The sequence below is a fragment of the Strigops habroptila genome, chromosome 5, assembly GCF_004027225.2.
Source record: "Strigops habroptila isolate Jane chromosome 5, bStrHab1.2.pri, whole genome shotgun sequence".
In the NCBI taxonomy this organism is placed as follows: domain Eukaryota; kingdom Metazoa; phylum Chordata; class Aves; order Psittaciformes; family Psittacidae; genus Strigops; species Strigops habroptila.
This window is the reverse complement of record NC_044281.2, coordinates 55,091,177-55,116,053: the sequence shown is the minus strand read 5'-3', so window position 1 is coordinate 55,116,053 and position 24,877 is coordinate 55,091,177. Positions and strand designations below refer to the sequence as shown.

Genomic DNA, 24,877 nt, shown 5'->3' with positions numbered 1-24,877 from the left:
AGCTAACAGAAATTAGGGTAGATGGTCCCCTTCCTCAGGGATGCCTGAGTCACCAGTAGGGAAAAATAATCAATTCTCATCCACCTTCCTCTAGATGCATTGTCTGAGCCCAAATACTTCGCATATGAACTGATATATAGAGACACGCTGCATTCTCATTTTGTGATTCAAACACTTCTTCAGCAAAAGAAAGGAACTGAAATTGCTCTTGAGGCCAATTCAAATTAAGCAGCACCTTTATGTGGTAGTACATCCATTCTCTCTCCTTTGCCTTAATGGGAAGTTTGGCTTCTGGAAAATACTATTTGCAAACTGGGATCCATCTTCTCTAACTGGAAAATGACACCGAACATCTGTCAATCTCCTGAACATGTATGTTACTAGATCTATGGCTTAAACCTTAGAGGATACTGAAGTTCTTCCAGTCAAACCATTGTGAATGCTTCATGTACAAACCTCACTGCCTCTTCTGCAGTGTGTGTCTAAAAGCTGCTAAATGGGACAGAGCATTGCTACCAGAACTGACTTGTTTACTCATCTCCGATGTCACCAAGGACCAGGCTCTGAAACGCCTGTGTCCTCTGAGCACTGCAAGACCAAAGCCAGCTACCATTTGACAGAGCTTGTGCTCTCCCTGAAGCATACGCCCATTGTCATGGCTTCTGCACAAATTAGACATTTCTCCTCATGCCTTGAACTGGATTAAATATGAACTCGTCACTGCATTGTGCTGTGGAGAAATGAAGTCAGTCCCAACATAAAGAAAACACTGCAGGACATTTGGCTACAGCAGATGCTCCCCCACCAGCATTTTACAAACTCCTCTTCTACTGACCGTAGGAGGATGCCCAGCACCTTACAGCATCAGCTAATGCCAAGGCTCTCCTGCGCCCATCCATGCCAAGCAAAGTAGAGACGAAACCCATGCTTCTTACAAACAGGTTTATTTGCATTTTGACTGGAGCACAGATTCTAGATACAGATTTCTTCTGCACAACAGTACAAGAGCCAGTGCAAAATATGCTTTTTTCTTTATTCATGTACAAAAAAAACCAAAACCAGACAAACGAAATGACAAAGAGTGTGGCAGTATTTACTCACAACTGGTACGCCTCAACCTCCAACCAAGCCACCTCCACTAGCCCTCGCCCATCACGCCAGCTTCGTGGCCAGCATCACCTGTCTCTAATGGCTGCATTGTCAGTGAAGAGATGTAACTCCCATAGCCCTTTGAAAGATAAACATTCACCCCAAGCAAACTGGGGACAACAGCAGGCTACTTAAAAAAGTTGGACACACCAGCTGCCCATCAATGCATCCCCCCCAAGGAGCAGAAGAATTTGAGAGAATGGCAAAAAAAAAAAAAAAGTACAAATCAGAAATGCACAAAAAAATTAGGCACCAGCTTAACCCATTTGTTAAAGAGAGGCAAGGATGTTAAGACACCCCTTCAGTCTGCCTTCTCATATTCACCTACAGTAGTGATGATGAAGGTCAAACGCTCCCCACTTTGAGTACCCTGTGCTGTCAAACAGATTATAATCTCAAGAAAATATTTCTATTAGAAGCATAAAGTTAAACCACTTCATAACTGGAGGAGAAAGAGAAGCTACAGCCTTGAATACAAGCATTTCTTTGAAAACAGTCAAAACCAAAACCAGACACAGACAAAAAAAAACCTGCCCCAGTCATCCACCAGATGATTGTTAGAATTACAGCCAATGCTTAAGCAATTAATACAACATTGAGCCTAGGAAAGTCATCATATGGTTGTTCTGCTTAGAGAGTAGCTCTTACTAGTTTACAAAGCGCTGGGCAATCTATTTCTTTAACTAATTTTCAGAAGCCGCAATATAGAACTGCAGTGTTAGTTCTATGTTTTCACCATAGGCTGTTTTCCCCTCCCTGTTTTCACCAAGGCCTGGGATTTATATTGCAGAAATTCATCAAATTTGCATCACTTCAAGTGTACCATGTCCAAATCACCTAAAGTAATTATTACAGACTTTTAGGTATCTACCCAAGGAATGGCTGGATTTCAAGCTTGATCAACCAGAGTCTTTTACATTGAACTGCAATTAAACAAAGCAGAGTACCAGTTAAAGCTGAAGACCACAAGTACTCAGCAGATATATGTGTTGATACAGTACAGTATGTATGTGTGTATATATATACGCATAAATATGTATATGTCACATTACAAGGACAGTCCCATTCAGGACTTCTCAATTGCAAGAATCCTTTTACCACCTCCAAGTCTTGAAACTTCAGCCCTTTAAATTTCACACCAAAACAATGAGAACTCCCATGCTTTCCAGATTGAATTATTATTTCTATTTTAGCCAATCTACCAAGCAGGGCCAGCTGAAAGAACAGGACCTTTCATTTTAATAACACCAGTCCTGCCACCTCAGGCAGATGACACAAACTTCTACCACTAGATTATTTGCCCCTTCCCTGCCCTGTAATTGTGTATCATGGGCATTTCTATGAGTTCTCAGACCATCACCAGAGTCATACTAACTGACTTGTACCAATTTATTCAGTTGTCAGAGAAAATGCCACAGTTATGTTTGTTCAGCCTGGAGAAAAGCAGGCTCAGGGAAGACCTTATAGCAGTCTTCCAATACCTAAAGGGCACCTACAAGAAAGCTGGAGAGGGACTTTTTACAAGGACATGTAGTGACAGGACAAGGGGGAATGGCTTTAAGCTAACAGAGGGGAAGATTTAGATTAGACATCAGGAAAAAATTCTTCACTGTGAAGGTGGTGAGATACTGGAACAGGTTGCCCAGAGAAGCTGTGGATGCCCCAACCCTGGCAGTGTTCAAGGCCAGACTGGCTGCAGCCTTGAGCAACCTGGGCGAGCAGGAGGTGTCCCTGCCCATGGAAGGGGAGTTGGAACCAGATGAGCTTTTAGGTCCCTTCCAACCCAAACCATTCTGCGATTCTGTGATTTATCAGCCAGTCAGTAGAGATCTGATAAAAACCCAGGTTTATACTTTGCAGTACTGTCTGGAGTCATAACTGGTTTTAATCATGTTAATGGTTCTTCCTTTTAATCCCTAGCAAGCCCATTTCTACGCACAGTGGCTGTCATCATATATACAACCTCAGAACTGGACAGTTTGAGACACCATGTTATTCATTGTAATCCTAAACCCCAACCTTATAAAGGTCTGTTGTATGAAATTCACATATAGAGCAGAAAAAAAGTCTTATTTAAATCACTTTGAGCAAGTGTTACTTTTAAAAAAAGAAATAAGAGCAATAACAACAATAAGAAAAGCAAGAATAAATGTAACAGGCACTTAAGAGCAAAGTAAATGCAAAACCCTTCTGGATATTTATATGAGGGGGAGCTATTCATCTCCCTTGCCTCTAGCTTATCTAGAATTTATACATCTAGCACTGACTAATAATTTGTGCTTTCTCCAATCTCGAGGAGACAAAAGCTGCCTTCTGGAGGCTGTCACATCCTCGAATAGAGCAAACGAGTCTCTCCAGGGATGGCAGATCCTCTGTAACCATGGAGAAAGTCTAAGATTACCTGCCACTTACACAGATGAGACAAGTCTCTCTCTCACTCCACACATAAGCCACTATAATAAATCCTGAAGGCTTTGCTTGGATCCTGCATGGACAAACTCACCAACTTCAAGAGGGCAAGGGTTTGCTTTTATGTTTTTGGGAGGAAGAGCTGAAGATTCATTGGCAGTCTAATTTTACAACAACGTTGCTCTGACCACTTGCACTAGCTGCTCAGCCATGATGGTTCATGGCAAATTTGCCCACTGGTTATGCAGCATCATGCAACAAGGGCAAAGGGTGAAACATGTTTCCCTAACTCCTAGAGATGCATTTCAGTCTACACCTTCCTCAGTGGGGGAACCAAAAGGGGAGGTGCTGATCTCCTCTCTCTGGTGACCAGTGATAGGACCTGAGGAAATGGAAAGAAGCTGCATCAGGGCAAGTTCAGATTGGACATTAGGAAAACGTTCTTCACCGATATGGTGGTTGGTCACTGGAACAGGCTCCCCAGGAATCAAAATTCAAGGAGCATCTGGACAATGTTCCTAGTCATATGGTTTAGTTTTAGGTAGTCCTGCAAGAAGCAGGGAGTTGAATGCAATGATCCTTATGGGTCCCTTCTGACTCGAGATGTTCCATGATGTTACTTCTAAGTTGAAGTAAATCGACATTCTCCTAGACACCAAACTAGCTGTGCTGTGTCTTCATGGACATGTATGTTACTTGACCACTATCGTCCAAATTTCTGCTGGGACTACGGGAGTTCAACAAGGACTAGAACTACTCTGCCAAGTAAGCGTAGGTCTTACACACACATTAAAGTTATACAGCTTTACAAACGAGCTAATATAGATAAAACAGTAGAGCCCACCCAGTAAGACAATATTTATAATCTATGGGGTCATTTACTTTGTTACACCTTCTTACGGCATGGAGAGAAGAACAAGATATATTGTCAAATTCACCCTCATATCAGTATAAAATTATTTTATTTTAAAAAACCTAAATATAAAAAGGTCCTAATGGAGAGTTATTTTCGTTCAAAATTAATCAAGCAAGTGCTACTGAAATACTATGAGGACTTCTGCATATAACTCCTTTCGGGCAAGATTTTTTTAAATAATCAAGAACAAATTATATTTTTTTTAAATAGGCAAATAGTTCTCAGTCCCTAACTCCGGGAGCAAGGCTACCTCTATTTCTTCTTCACACTGCGGTGTTTCGGTATTGCTGCATTCCCTAAATTACAGGGCTAGCACATATAAGTGCATACACTCCTGGCTACAGTACAGACTACACTCCTGGCAACTCCAAGATCTTTTTTAAACCTTTCTCATCAGGTCAGATTTACCTCCCTGAGTTGCTGCCAACAACAGCCATGCCATGTATTAGACGAGCACTACAAAACAGGATGAAAAAGCCCAGCCAACATACATCTTCCAAAGTACTTCCACAAAATAAATCAAACAGCTCCTGGTACGCAGGGTCATGTTTGTCCCAACTACTCACAAAAACAGCTGGAATTTATTCCCTGTTTTGGAAGACACCTGTAACTGTGTGGCCACAACCTGGATGCTTCAGTGCCCAGGCCCAGGAGCCCTCCAGCCACCCTCCTCCACATGCATGGCAGTGAAGAGCATGCTGCAAAGATACAGAGGTGACACAGGCACCTAAAAAGGGTTGAGCTTGATGTGGCATCACCTTCCTCTCAAGAACATGGTGTTTCCCATCCTCCACAAAGCATTTCTTCTCTCAAAGCTCTCCCCAGCCTCACTGTTTGATCTTCTTTCTCTGTCAGGAAACCACTTAGAACCTCCTCACCTATGCAACCTGGCCCTCAACCAAGAAGCCCAAGCTTCTTCACTTCAGGGGGAGAGAATCACCATGTCCCAAAGCCTGGGCATCCTTTTTGGAGAAACACTACAATTCATGGATCGTGCCTAAGTAGGCCCTGTTATTCAATTAGCTGAGTTGGCTGAAGGTTTTCCCATTGTAACATGATTTTTCTATTCCAGTATTATTCTTGGTGTAAAAAAAAAAATAAAAAAATAAAATAAAAAAAAAAAATCAGTGGGGATGGGTGGGGTTTTTTGCACAAAACTCGGTGCTTTTAATGAAAAAAAGGTTGCTTTTCTCAATATTTTGCTGTTTATTTCTGTTGGGAAAGCTTGAAACACATCATTTTTGTCAGAAAAATATCAGTACGTGTTTGTCCAAATTCCTCCAGTGTCAGCTGGGAGCTGTAATTCACAGGCTCCACGTCCCCCTCTTTCCCAGAAGGTTGGGCTCCTGGGCACCCCTCCAGCCCTCATGACGCATTCCCCCTTTGACTAACCCACGGTAAGAGCATCATGGGATCTGTAACCCAGCCAAAGAGCTGGACCCCAAGGGAGACACAACGCACAAGGCACTTGAATGGTAATTTCTGAGGTCTGCAACAGTAGCTCTAACTGATGCTGCTGTAAGGGGCAAATGGATTTAATTAAATGTTTCCATTTCAAATGGCATTTTCCAGCTGACAATTTCTCATTTTTTGAAAAATTTCTGTTCCAGGAAACTTTTTGATATTTCGGCTTTCCATCTCGATTCAGGATGAAATTAAACGTTCAAGTATCAAAAATTCAATGCTATACGGACATTCAGTTTGGGAAACAGCCTTATTAATTAGCTACCAAAAGTAAACTGACTCCATCTATGCAAGAAGGGTGTGATCCAGTTTGCCTTTGACATCAGTGGAAGCCACTTTTTCAGCTTAGTGGAGCCCGGATGGGATCCCAAAAGTCCAAGGAAGGGTGGAGTTGACCATAGTTGCACATATTGGAAACAGGAGTCAAGAGTGAAATAGCAGAAATGTAAGAAGCAGCAACTAAGATAATCTGCTACCTAGACTCAATCAAAACTCAGTTTTACTTACTTTAGTGAGTAACAGAAGGAAAAATCATTAAGATTATAAAACTTAATTCCCAGTTACAGTAAAGATAGCAATTAATCAACTCTTTTTAGAGTAGAATAAATACATAGTATGAATGTGCCATGAACTCTATAACTTCCAACGTTCGAAACATTTCCTCAGAAAATATATTCCTTCATATACTCCATTCAAGGAAACTATTCTAAAGCTAAAGATACAGTATAGTACCAAACTGCTTGCCACAGGTTGTCTGTCATCCCTTGAACCCTGCGGAATTGTTCTGATGGATGGGTGTTACAGAAGCTCTGTCAGGAGTGACCAAGTTCTCTGAGCTTTGATCACATCTACAAGTGGAGAATAGCCAAGAATGGCCTTCCAGGGTTGGCACTCTGGGTGAAGATTGGGCACCAAATCCATCCTCTGCATTGCTCAGTCTGGCTTTGGATGTAGCCCCTGGCTTTCCACCTCAAAGAGTAAAAGAGAAACCCCAGGGAGCCTATGTCAATCAGCAACAGGGTGTGTGTTGAAAGCAAGAAAGCACTCAGAAGAGAAAATAAATCAATTCACCCAACCACGAGGAGTCTAGAGAATTGGGTTTTGTTTATCTTTCATTTCCCTTTAGTACAAGGCAGATGTTTCTAAGAAATAAGCAGATACCTCAACAATTTTTAAGACTGAAGAGGAAGGGAGGGAGGAAGAAACATGTACAAGTTTTGAGAATGTTTTCAGCTCCAGGTTATTAAAAAAAAAAAAACAACCCACCAAACAAAAAACTAAACCACACACCACCAAAAATGTATATCTGTAATAGGAGGTTTTTCCTTAAGCTGTTTGGTAATTCTTAGTTCACAGGAGCATTTTATCCAGAAAGTTCTTCATGTTTCCCGTCTAGGTTGTAGCAATCTCAGTGAGGCACTAAATTTTAGGCTGTTAAAGTCTTTCTGTGCAGCATGGTCATTTTAAAATGATGTGGTAGCCATCATTGCTTTCAGCTGTAACAAAGAAATGCAAAGCATTTTTTCGTTGGTTTTGGAAAACAGCGCAGAGCTCCAGATTTCTTCTTAGGTAGTTTGCAATAGTTTGTAACCTTGTTCCACAACCCACTCATGAAAATCAATATTGAACACCTACATCGAAGCATTTACATTAAAAAATACAACATACTAATGGTCATCTTTTACCATTTTACTAGAGGGCTTTCTGCTCATTTATGGCAGTGTTATCAATGGTTTTGTGAAAGTTTTATAACAATGTAACTGAGTAAAACATAGATCCATCAGTCTATCATAGTGTAAGTTGATGCAACACCTTGCCTTACACTAAATTAGATTACTTATCTTTTCAGGGTAACAGCACCAAGTTTGTGATAACATTTAGTGCAGTCGAAAGGAAAACTTATCTTTAGAGCCACATGTAATAGCAACACCAATACATACCTTTTAATGTGCTGATAACAAAACAAGATTCATCTTGGAAGTTTTGCACCATCTGAAGGGCGGAAGGAAAAAAAGCCAACATAAGAGCAATTACATTCAAGTTTCCTTCAGTGCCAGTATAGACTTTAGAGGAGAGGTATCAAACAACATTTGGTGTCTAGTCCCAGAGAGCCCTGAGTAACCCTGCCCATAAGATTACTAAAGTACATGGCTGATTAATTAAGGTCCTTGCAGCTGCTAATGTGCTTAAGAAAAGCTCATATTAAAGTGCATGCCTGGAACTGATCTAGCTTGTTCAGCATTTTACCATCCTCTTCGCAGCTCCTGATCCTTTAAGTTTTTATACCACTTCAGTTAGTCTATTTAGGACCATGCTCTTAATTGCCTTCAGTAAAGCTATACTAGTTTAGGCTGGATGAAGACAGTCGCTCTCCTAAAATCTCCTGAAATACACGTTCAGCTGAACAATGAAGCTCAGTTGAGCTTAAGTTAGCATATGAAATACTACCTAGAGGTGGTCAGCCCTGAAAAATGAACTCCTTGTTGAATAAAGGCAAATTGCTACTGAAAAGCCATCTTGGCAGCATCTACCTGGATATTTTGACTAGACATTAGTCAAAATGTGCTTGCATGAATCATTTACCTGTTTATATTTTGTTGAGGCACAGGAATCTTAATGAAACTGCTATGAGAGGCAAAGCAGATCATGGGAAGCAAGATAAGTATCTAAAGCAATGCGAGTTAGTCATGATAAAACTAGATTTTCAGAACACGTGCAGGTTGTAGTGAGGCCCCTAACTAAAGAGGTAAGTTAAAATATTCAGCTAACTTCAGATCCAAACTGAAATTCTCATTTAAGCTTCATCTTTAGTCAATGCCTTCTCCCACCTTAGAGTAGTTGTGTGGAACACAAATTACCTTCAGAAGGGTGTCTCAGACAGTTGAAGCAGATGCTGGACACCTGACTTCAGAGGGGGGGTGACCAGAACCTCTCTGATCAGCTCAGAAAATCCAGCTTTAGGCAAAAGCCTTTCCTAGCTATTGAATATCATTCAAGTAAAGCACTTTCCAAGGTAAGTTCTTACACCAAACATCCTTTTCAGCTTAGACTAAACTCCCTATTCTTTTTGGGGTTTAACATCCACCCCCTGCTCTCGCAAATCAAACTTCACTGGCCAGTCTGTGCCTAATGATGCACGAAGTACATTCATAGAGTGCCTCACTCTTTGCACTATAGTACTAGAACAAGAAAAAAAATATTAAAAAAGCAATAAACATTGTTAATAATTGACTTACATACTTAAAGCCTTATAACCAGCCTGGTTCAGCCAATTCCCCTACCATGAGTTGCCTCCAAGCACTTTACATCCATAAAGCATCAGGGTTTCAGATTTAATCAGGCTGAAACAGCAAGGAGGCTTTAGGAATAGGCATTACAGCCTTCGATTTAGGCTCCAGTTGAGGCCTAGGCTCTGCTTCATTTGTTTTAACAATGTTTCTTATACATGAAGCTCCTTAAGTGATTCTGGTGCATGAATGAGTAAGTAATTTAGTGGGGAGGAAAGAGGAAGAAGGGCAACCCACTATTAACCTGCAAGTTAATGGATTGGACTAAATTAAGCCATCATATAATGGGACACAAACAGCTAGCAGAGGTCCATTAAATTATAGTGTGCACTTACATAGCTCTGACTCTGACTCAGTGGCTGTGATCAATGGCCAAGATGGAAGACTAACTGCCCTACAGATTTTCAAACCTGCCTTCTTTAGGAAACTTCCCTATTTAATTTTAAAGGTTCTTATTTTAGATCCTCGCTCCAAAATTTGTTTCAGTAGTCAACATGAACAGGAAATGACCCATTTTGTTCTGTTTTGTTCAAAAAAAAAAAAGCCCAAACACAAACAAAAAACCCCACAGCAAAAAAACAAAAACAACAACAACAACAAAAAAACCAAAAAAACAAAAAAACAAAAAAACCCAAAAAAACCCCAAAAAACCAAAAAACCAACCACAACAAAAACCATCACAACAAAAAAATCCAAACATACTCTTTTACAAAGCAATGATCTTAAAAACACACCAAAATCAATGGTATGCATGAATGATTTGCTTTAAATATTTTCTTTAACTTGTCGGGATTAGTAACTTTGCTAAGCTTCCTTGAAGATTCATTCCGTAATGTAAAAGGCCATTCTAACTTCAAGAAGTTAGACAACTGTTACAGTTCTGACAGAGTTTACATTAACCCCTTACCTCATTGCTCACTAATACATGGATCCCTGTGGGTCCCTGCCGATAGATTCGATTTATCTGCTGTGGAGAAATGCTGTACAAGTTTGCAATCTTCTCAATTAATTCCAGCGTGGTCAATTCTTCCAAGAAGATTGCATGATATACTGCAACAAGTTGAAAGTAATTACAGTTATAATCATAGAACAGCAGCTACAGACAACACCAAGATGCTCCATATCAATGACCAAATGTGTATAAGATCAAGGTTCAAATCCTGACAGTAGATAGACAAGCTTACTACCTTTAAAGCAGCCCCCAAATATCCAGCTTGATGATTTGTAAAAAAATATCCAATATTTGGATGCCATGGGCAAATAAAGCACGTTACTTTTGCCCAGAGGAAAACACAGTGAATAATGACAACATGTATCATGGGGCACTAAAAAAACCCTCTCATAAAGATGTTAATATTTTTTGATAATCTACTTTTACCGATTTTGACATTTTAAAGTAGATCCAATTAAATAGTAAGACAAATGATATTGTATTACAAAAAAGTAGTACCTTATTAGATGCTATCCCATTGATCCCATAGGCACAAACTAAAGACTACAATGTACCAAATAACTGTAGATGACAGTATTAACTTTTAAATCCAATCCAAATGGTAGAAACAACCAGGTAGAAAAGCTGTGTCTAGTTTATACTATGTGCAAGAACTAAGGACAATCTCTATTCTCATTTGATCGTACATCACATCATGAGGAATAGTTAAGATCAGTGAGTCCCCAAAAGCTTTGAACTTTCAAGAATTAGAACCTCACTTTCAGACATAGTGACCTTCCATTTCCCAGAATATTTTCAAACAAGCCATAACCTGAAGCAAATTGTGGATGGTGGGGGTAGGTTTTAATGCTATGGTCCCTATTCAGAACTGAGTAGATATTTTGCTATAGCATTCTGCAGATAGCTTGTAAATTTGGTCTGTTCCTGAGGCAGATGGTACCAGTTGGAATCTGTAGCCCTGAAACTAACCACAGTAGCAGAACTGAGATAAACAGGACCTCTTTAAACACTCAGGACACCAAGCTGTGCCACACAGGAGCTCAGGCAGAAAGCAGCATCCTCACCAGGTGAAGTGTTTAACAAAATCTATACATAAAAACTTACCACAAAGACTGCTATCTCCATTTTCTCGTTTTTGGTGAAGATGGGACCTGTTTTGCTCTGGTTCTTGACAGACATAAATTGTCATCTTTGGCCTTACATTTCTATGGATTATTAAAAAACAACAGTAAGTTATTTAGTAGATCTAAAATTGTTCCAGTCAGCTAGCAAACAATGAGAGATGGAATAATTCAGGCTGTGCATAAATAACCAACTAAGGGGTAGTCTTAATTCAGGGGACTAGATGTCTTAGGAGGTCTAGATAGAGCTCCCTGGGAGGTGGTGGGACAGAGCAGGGCACCTTAATCTCATCAGGATCAAATAAGAATAAAAAGTTTACAGCACTTGCCAAGCAGCTCATCATACCTGCCTTTACCGATTTGAATCCTGCCCAGCTGTAGGATTTATGATGTTATTTCAATAAAAGTAAGTTTAAGAGTCATTTGAGACTCCAGAGGTTGGTTTGTTTATTGTTACCTGTAACGGAGATGCAACACAGTGTATTGTAGGCTGTGTTTCATATAAAGTGGAGGGAAGCTATCAGGTGGTAGCAAATAAACCACTGGATGCTGCCTCATTTCAGCAACATGTCTGAGCTGTGCTTGGATTTGAATACCATTGTGATCTCCATCCTCTGAGATGACCTCTCTGAAGTGTTAAAAGGAAGTCTAAATGCTACAGCTCCAGGATTAACTTCTAGTTAAGACTGAAATTACCAAGGGATGCTGCCATAACAAAAAAATAGGAAGGAAGAAGTACAAACCTTCCTTTGATTGCATTAAAGAGCCGAATTCCATCAGCAGGCCCACAGATTTGAACAAAATCTTCTTTGGACATCTTCAGTAAGTCAGCACCTACATATTTCAAATTGATTTTTTTCAGAAGTTAAGCAAATCTTAGCTTTCAAATTGTGTGTATGGGCAGCAGGAAAAGGCCAGGAGGAGAGAATTCACAAAGATAAACCAGACAGATCTGCCTAGAGAGTAGCAGATTCAGAGAGGTCTACAATGCAAATCAATCATTGTGCAGAATGCTAGAAGCTGTCAAAAGAGCAGCCCTGCACTGAAAGATATTCTAGCCAACTCAGAGACAAGCTAGATGCTTAACACTGGCCATTAAATGGCCCAATTTTCTCTGTCAGGTTCACAAGGTTATCTAATTATAGAATCGTAGAATAGTTAGGGTTGGAAAGGACCTTGAGATCATCTAGTTCCAACCCCCCTGTTGCAAGTCAGAGAGAGGCTCCTCGAGGTTTCAACATCTTTAAGAATTCCCCCTTCCACCATCTTACTGCTGTGTACAACTACCTAATGGGAGGGTACAGTGAAGATGGAGCTGAATGAAGATGGAGCCAGACACTTCTCAAAAGGTGCACAGGGGCAGAGTGAGAGGCAGCAGACAGAACATGGGAAACACTGATTAGGTATAAGGAAAAACTTCTTCACTGTGACAGTAGTCAAGTATTTGAAGAGGTTGCTTAGAGAGATTGTGGAATTTCCAACCTTGGAGATACTCAAATGCAACTGTACAAGACCCTGGACTTACTTCAAGCAAGGGGTAGCACTTAATGAACTCAAAAAGTCCCTTCCATCTCAAATTATTCTTTTCCATCTTTACTTATTCTGTATTTCTACAAACTGTTGTGGCAAATGCTAACTAATCTAAGAACAAAAGAACAACCATGCTGGGTCAGACCAGTGATCCCATGAACAGTGGCCAGCAGCAGATGCTCTTGATGTGAAGCATGAGCTGCACTTACAAAAGAGAAAAAAGACAAAATAATTGGACTGTTTAAACTCACCCGAAAAACTTGAGAAGAGTCTACAGAATGGAGAGAACCTATTACGATGAAGCCACTGCTGGGCATCTTGAATAGAAGCAGAAGGAAGGAGATGCTACATTGCAAAAAGAATAAGAAGGTCTTGAAATGAACTGTTCACCAGTGTCCTAAAAAAGAAAAGCACCACATTAACATGATCTCAAGTACTTACATCATTGCTGGGAGGCAGGAGCTCCACTTGGTGGGTTGGAGAACTGTTGCTAAAAAAAATTATACAAAGTTGGAAGAGAAAAAAAAACATTATTTTAAATTCTACATAGCAGTGTCCATCTTTTCCCCCCTCCTCCATTTGACTCAACTGTCACAAGTTACATAGCAACTTGGCTTTTTCCTCTATCTGATTTTTAAAAAGGTGTCCAAAATCTGGACAAAAAGAAAATATAATAGAAAAAAACCAAACCCCAAATCGTGCCTTTCATTGGTCAGTTGAGGTCCTACTCAGTTTACTGACCTCATTCAAACTTTTCCATACAGATGGCTTACTAACGTGACACCATCTAAGCATGAAAGTTGTGACCTACAAAGTGGCTGAACTCAAAATTTCCACAAGCCAGAAATCCCCTAACTAAATCCACTGTCTAATAGTGATTCATCACAAAAATTGGATAAAGGACCTTATAACTCAACCCTGGTGTTATCTTAAACATAGAAAATTGAAATTTAACTATATTACATAAAACCGCATTTCTACTAAACCCTGCTAAAACACAGACAGGACTTCAACACATCAAGGATTTTCCCAAAGAATTAATAATCTAGCAGTGGAAGAAAATGCTCAACAGATCCCTCTACTAACACCAATTTTTGTCATTTCAGTGTTTGTCCTTATTCATAGGTTGAATTTGCTCACTGAAAATTTGTGATACAACACTGATTAATTAATAAACTGTGCAGGAAAACAACAAGGCTGCAGAGTCCTAGAGGAGGAAAAAAAAGGCCTATGTCACATTCCTAGGGGCAGTATGTCACGGGGAGGACTCAGAAGTACCAAGGGACCCTGTCGTTTATTTGTGTCATCAGCTATCATGTTGGGCGCTTCAGAACCACTAAAACTGTTTCTTTATGATTCTACATTAATGAATTAAACATGCCTCCTTTTAATCATGTATTCTGGAATGGCTTCTCAAAACTCAGGCTGTTTTGCCACAGACAGGGTTTCTTTATATCCCATTCAACTGGGAATCCAGCACCCCAAACTACCTCAAGACAGAAAGGAAGGCCAAAAGACTCTAACACTATTGTCAAAAAATAGTGGGAAGTGCTAGTACAGGGCATTGTGTGTTCTCTGAAGAACAGAAGAATAAGAAAGGAAATTTATAGCAGGAATTGCCCTGGTGATCCTCTGAAGCTCACCTCCCAGCCACCACATAAGCAGTGGACATACAAGCAGTACTGTGCATTACAGGTAATTCCTGGATGGAAGGTCTTAAAAGGCTTAGTGGGAAATATTTTTCCCTTTCTAGGAAGGGTGGTCCTTAACCTATTCTTCCAGGATATGAAATGCATGGACATGCAAACAACATTCACACAACACTACGATATCAACAGGAAAGATAAAGCATTTATTTGTTACATACCCATCTCCAAGGTTGAAGCTGCTGGGAGAACTGTTGTAGCTTGGAGATGGAGCGTTGTTCATTTGATAAGGCACATCTGGCCAGGGAGAGCACTGTTGGAAGAAAGGCAGCAGGGATACTTTCTTAAGGATGGAAATAAAGGATTCGATTCTCCTCTAACACCACATTCATGCTGTTGCCACGACACTAACTTCAACTCATCACTCCTGCTGGGAGGAGGAGACAGGCCATGGATTTTCTGCACTGCTCTCCAAGTGGGCTGTCAGGGGGCCAGATTGATTCCAGTTGTGCATTCCACATTTCTCTCATTTCACAAAGCCTGTCCCCAAATAACACTGGGCCAAAGTGTGCACAGCTGTAAGTCAGAGCAACGCCAGTAAGTCAATGCAGACTGAAGGCAGCAATGATACAGAAATACCCCTGGTCTCAATTATACATCCCTAATTAAATCCAGGCAAGAGCGACAAATATGCTCCAGTGGCACTGCTTCAGGTTAGTACCAGTGAAAGAGCAGAATTCAAACCAGTCTGCTAAAACCTCTGGCTATTAGTTGAAGAGCTCAAGTTAGAAATGGGTATTACATGGAGAAAATTTGAGAGAGACACAAAACTGCTAAAAGCCTTCACAAATATAGGTCAAACTCCATATTCCATTACAGTAGTGTAAAACCAGAGCAACCCAGCTAGAATTGGTGACTCTGTTCTGAATTTAAGCCACTGTAATCAGCAGGAAAAATTTAGCCCTGTGGAAACCCCCCTGCCATCAAGAGCTCAAGAAAATGCTCTGTAGTATCCTTATTTGCAATGATAAAAAGACAACGAGTGTAGCTTTGGAGTTTTATCATATAGCAAATATTTTATCATCTCACAAGCACTAGCAAATATTTAACTCTTTAGCAACCCACATTTCCTCATGCAATATGTCAAAGTGCATCAGAGCTCATAGGGAGAGTTTGAGATCTGCCAACTCAGTAGAATTAGGCCTGTGTACACAAACGCCTCGTTAACAACCACCATGTTGAATTAGAAAACATGCTGGTTGCTCCTGGTAATGTGAGGAAAATTAAGTGGGAAGAACTGGATCTCACAAATGGGAAGTTTATTTAAATTAAGAAAACCCCTCGTTTTTAGAAGTTCAGCAAGCCACTTCAAAAAACACAAGAACTAAATCAAACAACAAGACATCCCCACAGGGAGAAGGAACAGCACTTTTAAACCACCCTCTTGAGTCCTATTGCTTAGTAATTCTGCAGCCTGGAGTAAGCTTATATATACATCTTAGCATCTTAGTAATGGCAGGAAGGAGTAGAAACACATACATCTCTGTCCCAAATGCATTAGAATATAAGACATCCAAGATATTCCTAGAGTACAAACCAGAATCTTCTGAGATCTTGTATGTAACAGTAGCTTCATAGGCACATTCACAGAAAAACAAACTAATAATTTAATCAGACACCCTATTCATCTATTCAAGTGCCCCATCTCCAACACAAGCTTTTGCCAGACAGCTCTGAAGAAAATGCCTCATACAACTGGCATCTAAGCACCATGACAAGTGCCCGGGAGCACAGCACAAGATAGAGAAAAAATTTCTTTTAAAGCTAGGCTGTTAAGGGTTGGTTTGTGCCCTAAAACATAAGAAACTTTGGCATCTTTTATAAACTTCAACAGTGAGAGACACTTTGTAATTTCACTCTGCTCTCAATTTCAATCAGATCTAGGCATACATGTCTCCACAAGACAACCTCCAGGGCTCAGTTAGACTGCATTTTCTCTCAAATCTATCTCCCAACATGATGAAATAGTATGATGTCTGAAATGGTTTACCTCTGTGAGAATAGTTGTCTCATAGGAAGGCTGATACTTCTCTTTCTCTTGGGTGGTCTTCTTCTCCATTTTTTCCCTGTCAGTCTTCTGTTTTCTGTCTGCTCCTTTAGGCTATAAGCACAAGCACAAGCTTTCCCTTATGCCAAGTATTACAAGTTTGGAGACAGAGGCCAACAGATTTCTTCTCTAATACGTTCATAAAAGTGTCCTTAAGATTTATGGGGACCCTACGCATGGAACAAGATCAGATCTGCATTTCCTAGACAAAAAAATATAATGAAGCATCTCCACTGTTTCTGTAACATTCCCCATTAACGTCTATTGTCCAAAATAAGCTGACCACAGTCCTGAGATTTGGTATTACTCGTTTCAGACCATGAGCTCCATGAGTTATGCACCTCAACGGGTATTTGTACCATCTCTCCAGGAACAGGTAAGACACTGCTCACAGGAGCAAAACTGGAGCAGCAGATCCTTTGAGAAAACAGGCCTATGAAAAGCTTTTTTTTAAGTGTCTACACATCTGCCATGCCCAGATTAGGATCTTCAGAAATGCTTTCTCCCTGAATCTTTCTCTCCTCCAGTTAGCACGGAGAGGAAATCTGTTGCAACAAAAAAAAAGGGTATTTAAGATCTCCAAAATCTCACTGTTCATGGAGAATTGAATAAAAAATTTGGAGATGCCATAATGTCAGGGTTGCCTCGGAGCACCAAAACATAGTGGATACCCTAAACATCTCAGTATTTCTGTAGTGTTCGAGGCATAATGGACTGGCATAAGTCTTGGTGCAGCACTTAGAATCATAGAATCATAGAATAGTAAGGGTTGGAAAGGACCTTAAGATCATCTAGTTCCAACCCCCCTGCCATGGGCAGGGACACCTCGCACTTGGGTCATTTGAATTTAACTAGAATTGCTATGTAGTTCTGTGTTTATATCACTTTGTGTGCAAGAGTCCTGTTTAAGATCTGAAGCATACCCAGATAAAAGTCTGCTCCTTTACTCCACTATTTGTATCAATCCTACACAATTTAAAAACTATGCATGCTCTGGTGTCTTAATCTAGATGATGACAAAGACAAAACTACCTCATACCTTGAACACTTTGATCTGGCAGCTTGCAGAATGCAAGTGTTCTGTGTATTCACCATTTTCATTTTGTTTAAATGTGTCGATTTGCACCCGGAAGGGCACACCTTTCTCTCCTCCATGTTTCCGTGGAGTAAATTCTGTGCTGATGCAATGTACCTGGCAAAACAAAAGCTGTGCTCATCTCTGGGGACAGTTGGGACCTGTGCAAATCTGAATTTCAGATTTTGCCTGAACATAAGGTATTGGGTCCTCCCAAGAAGCTAAGAGAGGCTGAAGAGTTCTGATGTTTTCATTTCTGTTCCTCAGGACAAAGCAATTAGAAGAACAAGCAGCTCAGAAAGAAACAGAGCACCAGGAAAAGCATCCTTTAACTTAAGTAAATCCCGCATACAGATTAAAATCAGATAGTTGGCATTTGGGATGAGAAACACTCATAAAAGAGGAACACAAGCAAAACTAACAGGTTATGGACAATTTCCTCTAGATAAAATCCATGCATATAAAGCAACATCATTCTTTAAAAAAAAAGAAAATCCTAAAATTGTAGCTGTAGTAAGTAGTACTCCAAAGCTAGCAAGTTTCTAGCAAGTTAGTTTAGCAAGCATCCTACAAATTAATTATACATGATTGTCACTTGAGTTTGTATATTATCATTAGCATGTTTCTTCTTCATTTCCTGGCTACCTTAACTATCCAGGTCTTTAGAAGATATCTCACCATTGTATTTACCACAGAAATATCAGTTCTCTCTTACCTGAATGAATGCTGAAGCTCTCTTTGATGGATCCCACAGAAATTCAACAGTATTCAACTGGGTTGGACTGGCCCTCGGATCCAAGATACCAACTGACAGTGGAATATCTGTAGAAGAAAACCCCTAAAATTTTAAAAATATTAAATTGAAGAAGAGAAAGCATTTCCAAACAATTACAAGATGCATGTGAAAAGCCAAGCCACCAATGATACTATCTGGGACCTAAAATGCTAGATCTCCTTCCCACCCAAAGGCATACAGGATTCCTAAGAGAACAGGATATAAAAAACCTAAACACACATACAAATACTCCATATGTCTCACGTCGAAACACTGCACAGGAACCATAATTAAATAGTCTCACCTATATCAAGGATGCGGTCCCCAGGCCGACTCCACCTCCAGCCCTCGAGCTGCTGATGCTCTGTGTACTGTAGGCGTCGATCATGGAAAACTACACGAATTATGCTCTGTTGAGAAAAGATAGCATGATGAACAACATGATCCAGAGGCCCTTCTCTTGAGATGACTTTGGTTTTCCAGAGCAGAAAGCAAAAGCTGATCTGTTATGTTTCTCATCCTTAATAATGAGGAGAGTAGAGGGTCCACCTAAGAGACCCATCAACATGTTTATCAAATTCCTAAGGGACCCCTGAGTGAGAGAGCAACACTCTTTCCCCTTCACAGGGCATGTCTACACTGCATAGCGCAGCCCTGTACAGCTTTCTGGGATTCGGTCTGGAAGCGCAATAGCAATGTCCACCTAATCTTAGGTGTCATGCCATGTAAACATAACTATACTGCCTCCACACCCAAAATGGCTCACAAGGGGGTAAGATTTGATGTGTCTGTACCGTGCCCCAATCCCAGTATATCCCACTCTGGTTAATGAATGTGAAAGCCAGCTCAACTGTCCCTGCACCAGTGGAGCTGACATGCCCAGACACCTTGTCAGTGGGAATTAAACTTCATTCCAGCCATTCACTGCCAGCCATTGGATTTGCCCTAGTGTAGTTAAAGTGTAGAACAGTAAAACTTCTGTAACAGGAGAATTTTCATCTCTGGTCTGCAATGGTGTGGCCATGTCAATAACTGGAGAAAAAAGGCTGGAATAAGGGCAATCCCCAGGACAGACAAGTCCAAAGTATTCCTAACTAATATACCTTTCGTATATTCAGAGTGCTACACTTGCATGAGTTAATGACCCCTTACGTCCCAGATACTCAAGTCCATCCTCCTCCTGGGGACTTCTGTATCAAATAAATGAGCAATTTTTGCTAATGAACCTGAGAAATGCCCAAATCAAACCCTGGCTCCAAGAAGCAAGCAAGCCAGGGTGGGAAAACCTGCAAAACTGGAATCCCAATCCACATGCTTCCTGAATTGGGCCAAAAGACAAATAGGGAACTGCCTAAACTTGAACAACATTTGAAATCCAGATTGGAATCCAAATTTTGCAACTAGTCCCCACTTCCCAAAAGAAATCCTGAGGCAGAACAGCCAAGAAGTGGGGAGAAGAAGGCTTGAATGTTGGATCCAGAACCAAGATCCAGACCAAAGCTTTTGAATTTGAACTGGTTTGGGAGGGGGGAAACAACAAAAAAAATCCCCAAAACCAAACAACCAAGTTCTATGTGTTCATAATTATGCCCGTTATCAAAATAAACTGAAGCTATGCAGAATCTGCATCTCAGAACCATGTAAACACCAGGGTCCTCCATTTAACTTGTAACAGCCCAGGCATGTTTCTGGGGTTACTAAGGGAGACAAGTCTGCCTCTCAGCAGTTTTGACCATGTTCACCTCTGAACTTTGGGATACCCCCAAACCCAATATTCACAGTGAAACTCTGAGGTCCTGGTCACAAAGAGAATAAAGGTTCCCCTGAAGTCCTGTAAAGCCAAGCTGCATAATCCCGTGAAACTAGCACTCAACAACTCTATCAGCCCTGCTCCCATTAAAAACAATGGCAAAGTATTTTCCATTGTCTCAGTGTGAGCAAGGTCGGGCTCTTCATTAGAGTTTGTATGTAGTAGCAGGAAGAAAAGAAATCTATTTCTCCTTACCTTTACATATTTTGTGTTTAAATCTTGAAACTCTCCCAATTTCCTATTCTCAAGTAGACGGATTTCATAAGACTGACCTAGAGTTTAAGGAAACATTTCCAAGGTGTTTAATATGTTGTAGCAATGAGAGAGTCATGCTGGCATTTATGTGGCTGATAAAGCATACGTTTGATCAGGGAAAGCTCATATTTGGTAACATAATGCATTTGACCCAGTCATCAAGTAGGCACTAAAGCACAGCAGCAATCTGAGGGGAAGGTTTGTCTTTCGGCACCTAAAAGCTCTCAGGGCATCGATCTTAGTCTGTCTCCCAGGGCTGCTACAGTTTTCTGGTCACTGTTCAGAAAGTTATCAAGGTGTTCAAGACAGTTGTCCCCCTGTGTCACATCGCTGTAACAGCACTGCCTTTGCCTGCCCCTTCTGCTGAAGCAATGGTTGTGTGACGAGCTAGCTGCTGGCACAACAGGTCTAGGCGCTATTCTGCAGAGGATAACAACTTGGGCAAAATCTTGCCTTCTTCAGAGAGCAGTCAGGCCTGTAAGGTGTTCCAGTGAACCAGAAATACAAGATTTGCCCCATAAGGCCTTGACTGTGGCTGCCCAGGGCATAAATACCTTTTCAGACATGCAGGCGGAAGCAGGAATGGGTATTACAGCATGTGCAGGGACCAGTTCCAGGAAGGGACTTCATATTTCAGCACCCACCACCACTCTCAGCATAAGGAATTTAGCCTGTTCAGTAGAATTCAGCTACTAATTTATGAAATAACATCTCCCTCCAAGGCTGACAGAAGACAAAGGAGACTGATGTCTTGATACCTCATGCATAAATAGCTATGACAGCACAAAAACTCATTGTACAGGACCACCTCTTTACATCAAACCTACAGCCAGAAAAGGGGCAGGACAGGATCATTAGGATTAATGGAGCATATGTATACCTTATAGCTAGTTTTTCTTGTTCATCTTGCTATCTTCCCTTTTACTGAAAAATATACAAGGTAGGATAAGGCAGGCAGTAAGAAGGAAATCAGTTTGGCTTTTCTAGCTCAACCAGTATCTCCGCAGAACTGGCCCTGCAGAAAACTGCAAAGCAGCTATATCTCCCTCTAAGCAGTTGCTACCAGCAGAGACAAAAAAATGCCACATTTCTGGATCAAGATCTAGAAATAGAAGATTTATGACAGCAGATGTGTCAGAAGGGCACCGTGTTTCAGGCAGATTCCTTTTTGGGAATCCCAGCTCTTCCGTTTGCCCTCATGAGTACAGACCATATCACTAGAGCACAGGGATAATTGTGCTTATTCAGCTGGCTGGCAGGGGGGAGAAAAAAAGACAGGAGAGAGCATACTGAAGCTCCAAATGTTTGCACAACACTACTACTGATGTCAAAAGGAGTTCTGCAAACAGGAAATGACCCTTGAATCCAGCAAGCGGCTCAGGGCACGCGGAGAGGGGAGAACAAACCATATGAAGTGCCAAATTAAGCACTGGAAACATGCATAGATCTTAACCCATCTCTTTGAGCAGAAGTAAGCCAAAATGACAACCATGACCTTTCTTTGAAGATTACTGGACAACAAAAGTGCATTTTGTAAATGATAGTCCTGAAATTGAGGTCTTCCGTGCTTTAATTCAAGAGACTTTCTAATGTTCCCTCTGATACACATTAATATTTTTCACTTGGTAATTTTTAGAGAGTTCTGCAAACAGGAAATGACCCTTGAATCCAGCAAGGATCACTTGGTAATTTTTAGAGAGAGGTACATATCTCCTCCCCACATAATCAACACTGTTGCATTAGCATAAAAAAGATCAAGCTCCAATTCACAAAACTGGTTTTCTGTCATAGAATCATAAAATCATTTAGGTTGGAAAAGACCCTTAAGATCACCAAGTTCCACTGTTAACCTAGCACTGTCAAATCCACCACTAAACTATGTCCCTAAGTGGCATGTCTGTTGTACTATGTACCTGTGCATATCTTGTACCTGTGTATCTATATTGTATGAAGTACTTGGCTACTCAGTGGGGATAGATCTCACCAGCTATAAAGCAATACAGTTCATTATCTCAAACAAATTTACACAGACAAGCACTTACAGTTCATTCCCATGCAAATACAAAGCTAATTAATCATTACATAAAATTAATTTAGGATCTGAGACAATGAGCATCCAAGAGACAGTAAAATACACCTATGATTGTACTCAAATAGGGTAACATGAACAGAGAAATTAAATGGCATGAGTTGTGCTATAAAGGAAGGCAATGGTAGAACCAGAAGCACTACCAGCCATTCAGCGAGCATCTAAGAAATGAGCAGGGTTTTGGAACACCTTTTTTGAACTGATACACTGCTACTCTTTGGTCAGCCTTATTTGTAGTTCCAATGAGACAAAAGAAAATAATGAATATAAAAACATTGGCTATATACCTTTCAAACTAGCATGAAGCACTCAAAAATTCTGCAGCATGCATCTTCCAACCACTTGCATGGGATAGGAAAAATAATGCAACCTGGCAGACAGCAGGCATTGCACATCTGATGGGAGTGATTTAGCTTGGACAGAGTTAGAAACCGATTCTGCCGACTGGTAAAAAAGAAACTGTAGTGGAGATAAAGTTAATATTAAATGGAAGGCCAAAGAGGAAATAAAATGCTTTGATGAAAGATATATGGGTCATCTGATATAAGCCCTGGAACTCAGTTTGTGCTATGAAAAAACTCAGTCAAAATGGTATTTTATGCTAACTGCTTTCCCCTTGACCTCTGAATGTTTAACTCCAGTTACTACACAGAACTGTTATGACAACAAGACTGCTCCCAGCCAAGCTTCAGAAAACATGTAGTTTATTTCCCTCTCTGTGGAACTCTGTCAGTGAGAATTTGATCCCAATTCCTCACAATTCCTTTATATACAAGTTTTGGTATTGATTTTGAAAAATTCATTCTCCCTAAAACTTATTCCAGAAAATCCACTACTTTGTGGCTAATAGTACCCATAACTCATTGGTATATCTTGGACAATGTTCAGATACTTGCACTTTTATAGCACCAAACTGCTTGGATTGGGTGGGTTTTTTTCCTTGAAAAATACCTTCCAAACCTTGTTTACCCTATGTTTTCCACCATCACTACCAGCAAAACTCCTGAAATAGTGAATTACAATCTCAGCCCTGCAATTATAACAGTTGCAGGGAAAGACAGATCTACAGAATAAACAGTACTTGGATCTGTAAAATAAAGCGTCTAATAGTGACCTAACTTGAAGACAGCTGAACTCCCCCTGGCGTCAAAGAGGGCAAAGAAGTCACTCAAGGATCTGGTATGCAGATCATCTATAAACTCTGCATCACTGACTTACCAGTACTAGCAGGCACAGACTGACAATTTTCTGCTAAATCTAAATCAATAACAGCACATTCTTACCCACGTATCTAAATCTGTAAAGAAATGTGGCTGAAAGTGTGGCTAAATCAAATCACTTTCCCAGTTCCCAAGACGGACTGCAACTAGCTAAGCCCAAAACATACAACTGAAATATAAGGAGTTCTCCTATACAGTTTTTCCATCTATCGCAGATAGAAATACAGATTAATATAGGTTAGACTATGTCTTTCCAAGCCAACGCTTTGTGGTAAAGCTGAAGACATGGCAGAGTAATCTCAGAGGTGCTGAGACTCTGCAATGATTTGAGTGAGCAGTCTGACCTTGACGAAGGCAGTATCTGGTTCTCAGCTGAGAAGGGTTTAACATCCACTGGGCTCAGATGGAAGGAAGAACCTGAAGAAAACACCTGTGGCAATGGAGAGCAGCGGTTGCAGTTTTGGAGAGTCTCCCTTTACCAGGATGACATTCCACATTGCTGCATGTTAGTTGTAAACCCAGCACTAAAGGCCAGCAACTTGCTGAAGCCCTTTTCCTTCGATGCTCTCAACACTGGCTACAGCTGCACCACCACAGGCAACACGGTTGGTGATGAGCCTGGTCTGGTCACGTTGTAATATTGGACACATGTATACAAAGGTACCTAAAGCACGTCTATCACTACCTAAAATAAGAAGATATTATGCAAGCAAATCCCCAGGATGGGTGAGGCCAAAGCAGCCTCCTGCCTGCCCCGGTGCTCCCTTCGCACAGAGCTTGCTAAAACTCCTCTTCCCTACCTCAGGCAGAGAAGAGAACGATAATAAATACTTAGAAAACCACAGTAAATTCCTGAGATGCAGTTTGTCTCCCAGCTTCACTGAAAGCTTCAGGGGCACCAATAAAAACCTGGGTGGGTGATGATACACTGTAATTTGTGTTTTGAACAGACATTCCCTGAGCAACAGCAAATTTATGAAATCTCCTCCTAGGCTACAGTTTGAGCAACTCTGCTTTACGAATAAGAGTAGTATCCAACAAAGTAGTAACCACCCAAGTCCAGAGAGTTCCT

General features: G+C 40.7%; 1 protein-coding gene across 2 annotated transcripts in view; it reads right to left on the bottom strand.

Moving 5' to 3' along the window:
- Positions 1-927: 927 nt before the first annotated feature.
- TFCP2L1 (transcription factor CP2 like 1) overlaps positions 928-24,877 on the bottom strand; it is a 38,896-nt gene continuing 14,946 nt past the window's right edge. The window contains exons 3-15 of one of the 2 annotated variants that reach the window (XM_030487434.1): positions 20,437-20,513; positions 18,736-18,841; positions 18,372-18,478; positions 17,621-17,773; positions 16,525-16,635; positions 14,696-14,787; positions 13,270-13,318; positions 13,080-13,173; positions 12,042-12,132; positions 11,282-11,382; positions 10,133-10,275; positions 7,879-7,930; positions 928-7,434 (exon numbers count right to left, since the gene is read on the bottom strand). In XM_030487434.1, coding sequence (XP_030343294.1) covers positions 7,397-7,434; positions 7,879-7,930; positions 10,133-10,275; positions 11,282-11,382; positions 12,042-12,132; positions 13,080-13,173; positions 13,270-13,318; positions 14,696-14,787; positions 16,525-16,635; positions 17,621-17,773; positions 18,372-18,478; positions 18,736-18,841; positions 20,437-20,513 — 1,214 coding nt within the window. In that variant the 3' untranslated portion in view covers positions 928-7,396. Of the gene's footprint in view, positions 7,435-7,878; positions 7,931-10,132; positions 10,276-11,281; positions 11,383-12,041; positions 12,133-13,079; positions 13,319-14,695; positions 14,788-16,524; positions 16,636-17,620; positions 17,774-18,371; positions 18,479-18,735; positions 18,842-20,436; positions 20,514-24,877 lie in introns of both variants that reach the window. The other variant, XR_003991575.1, reaches the window with a different exon arrangement.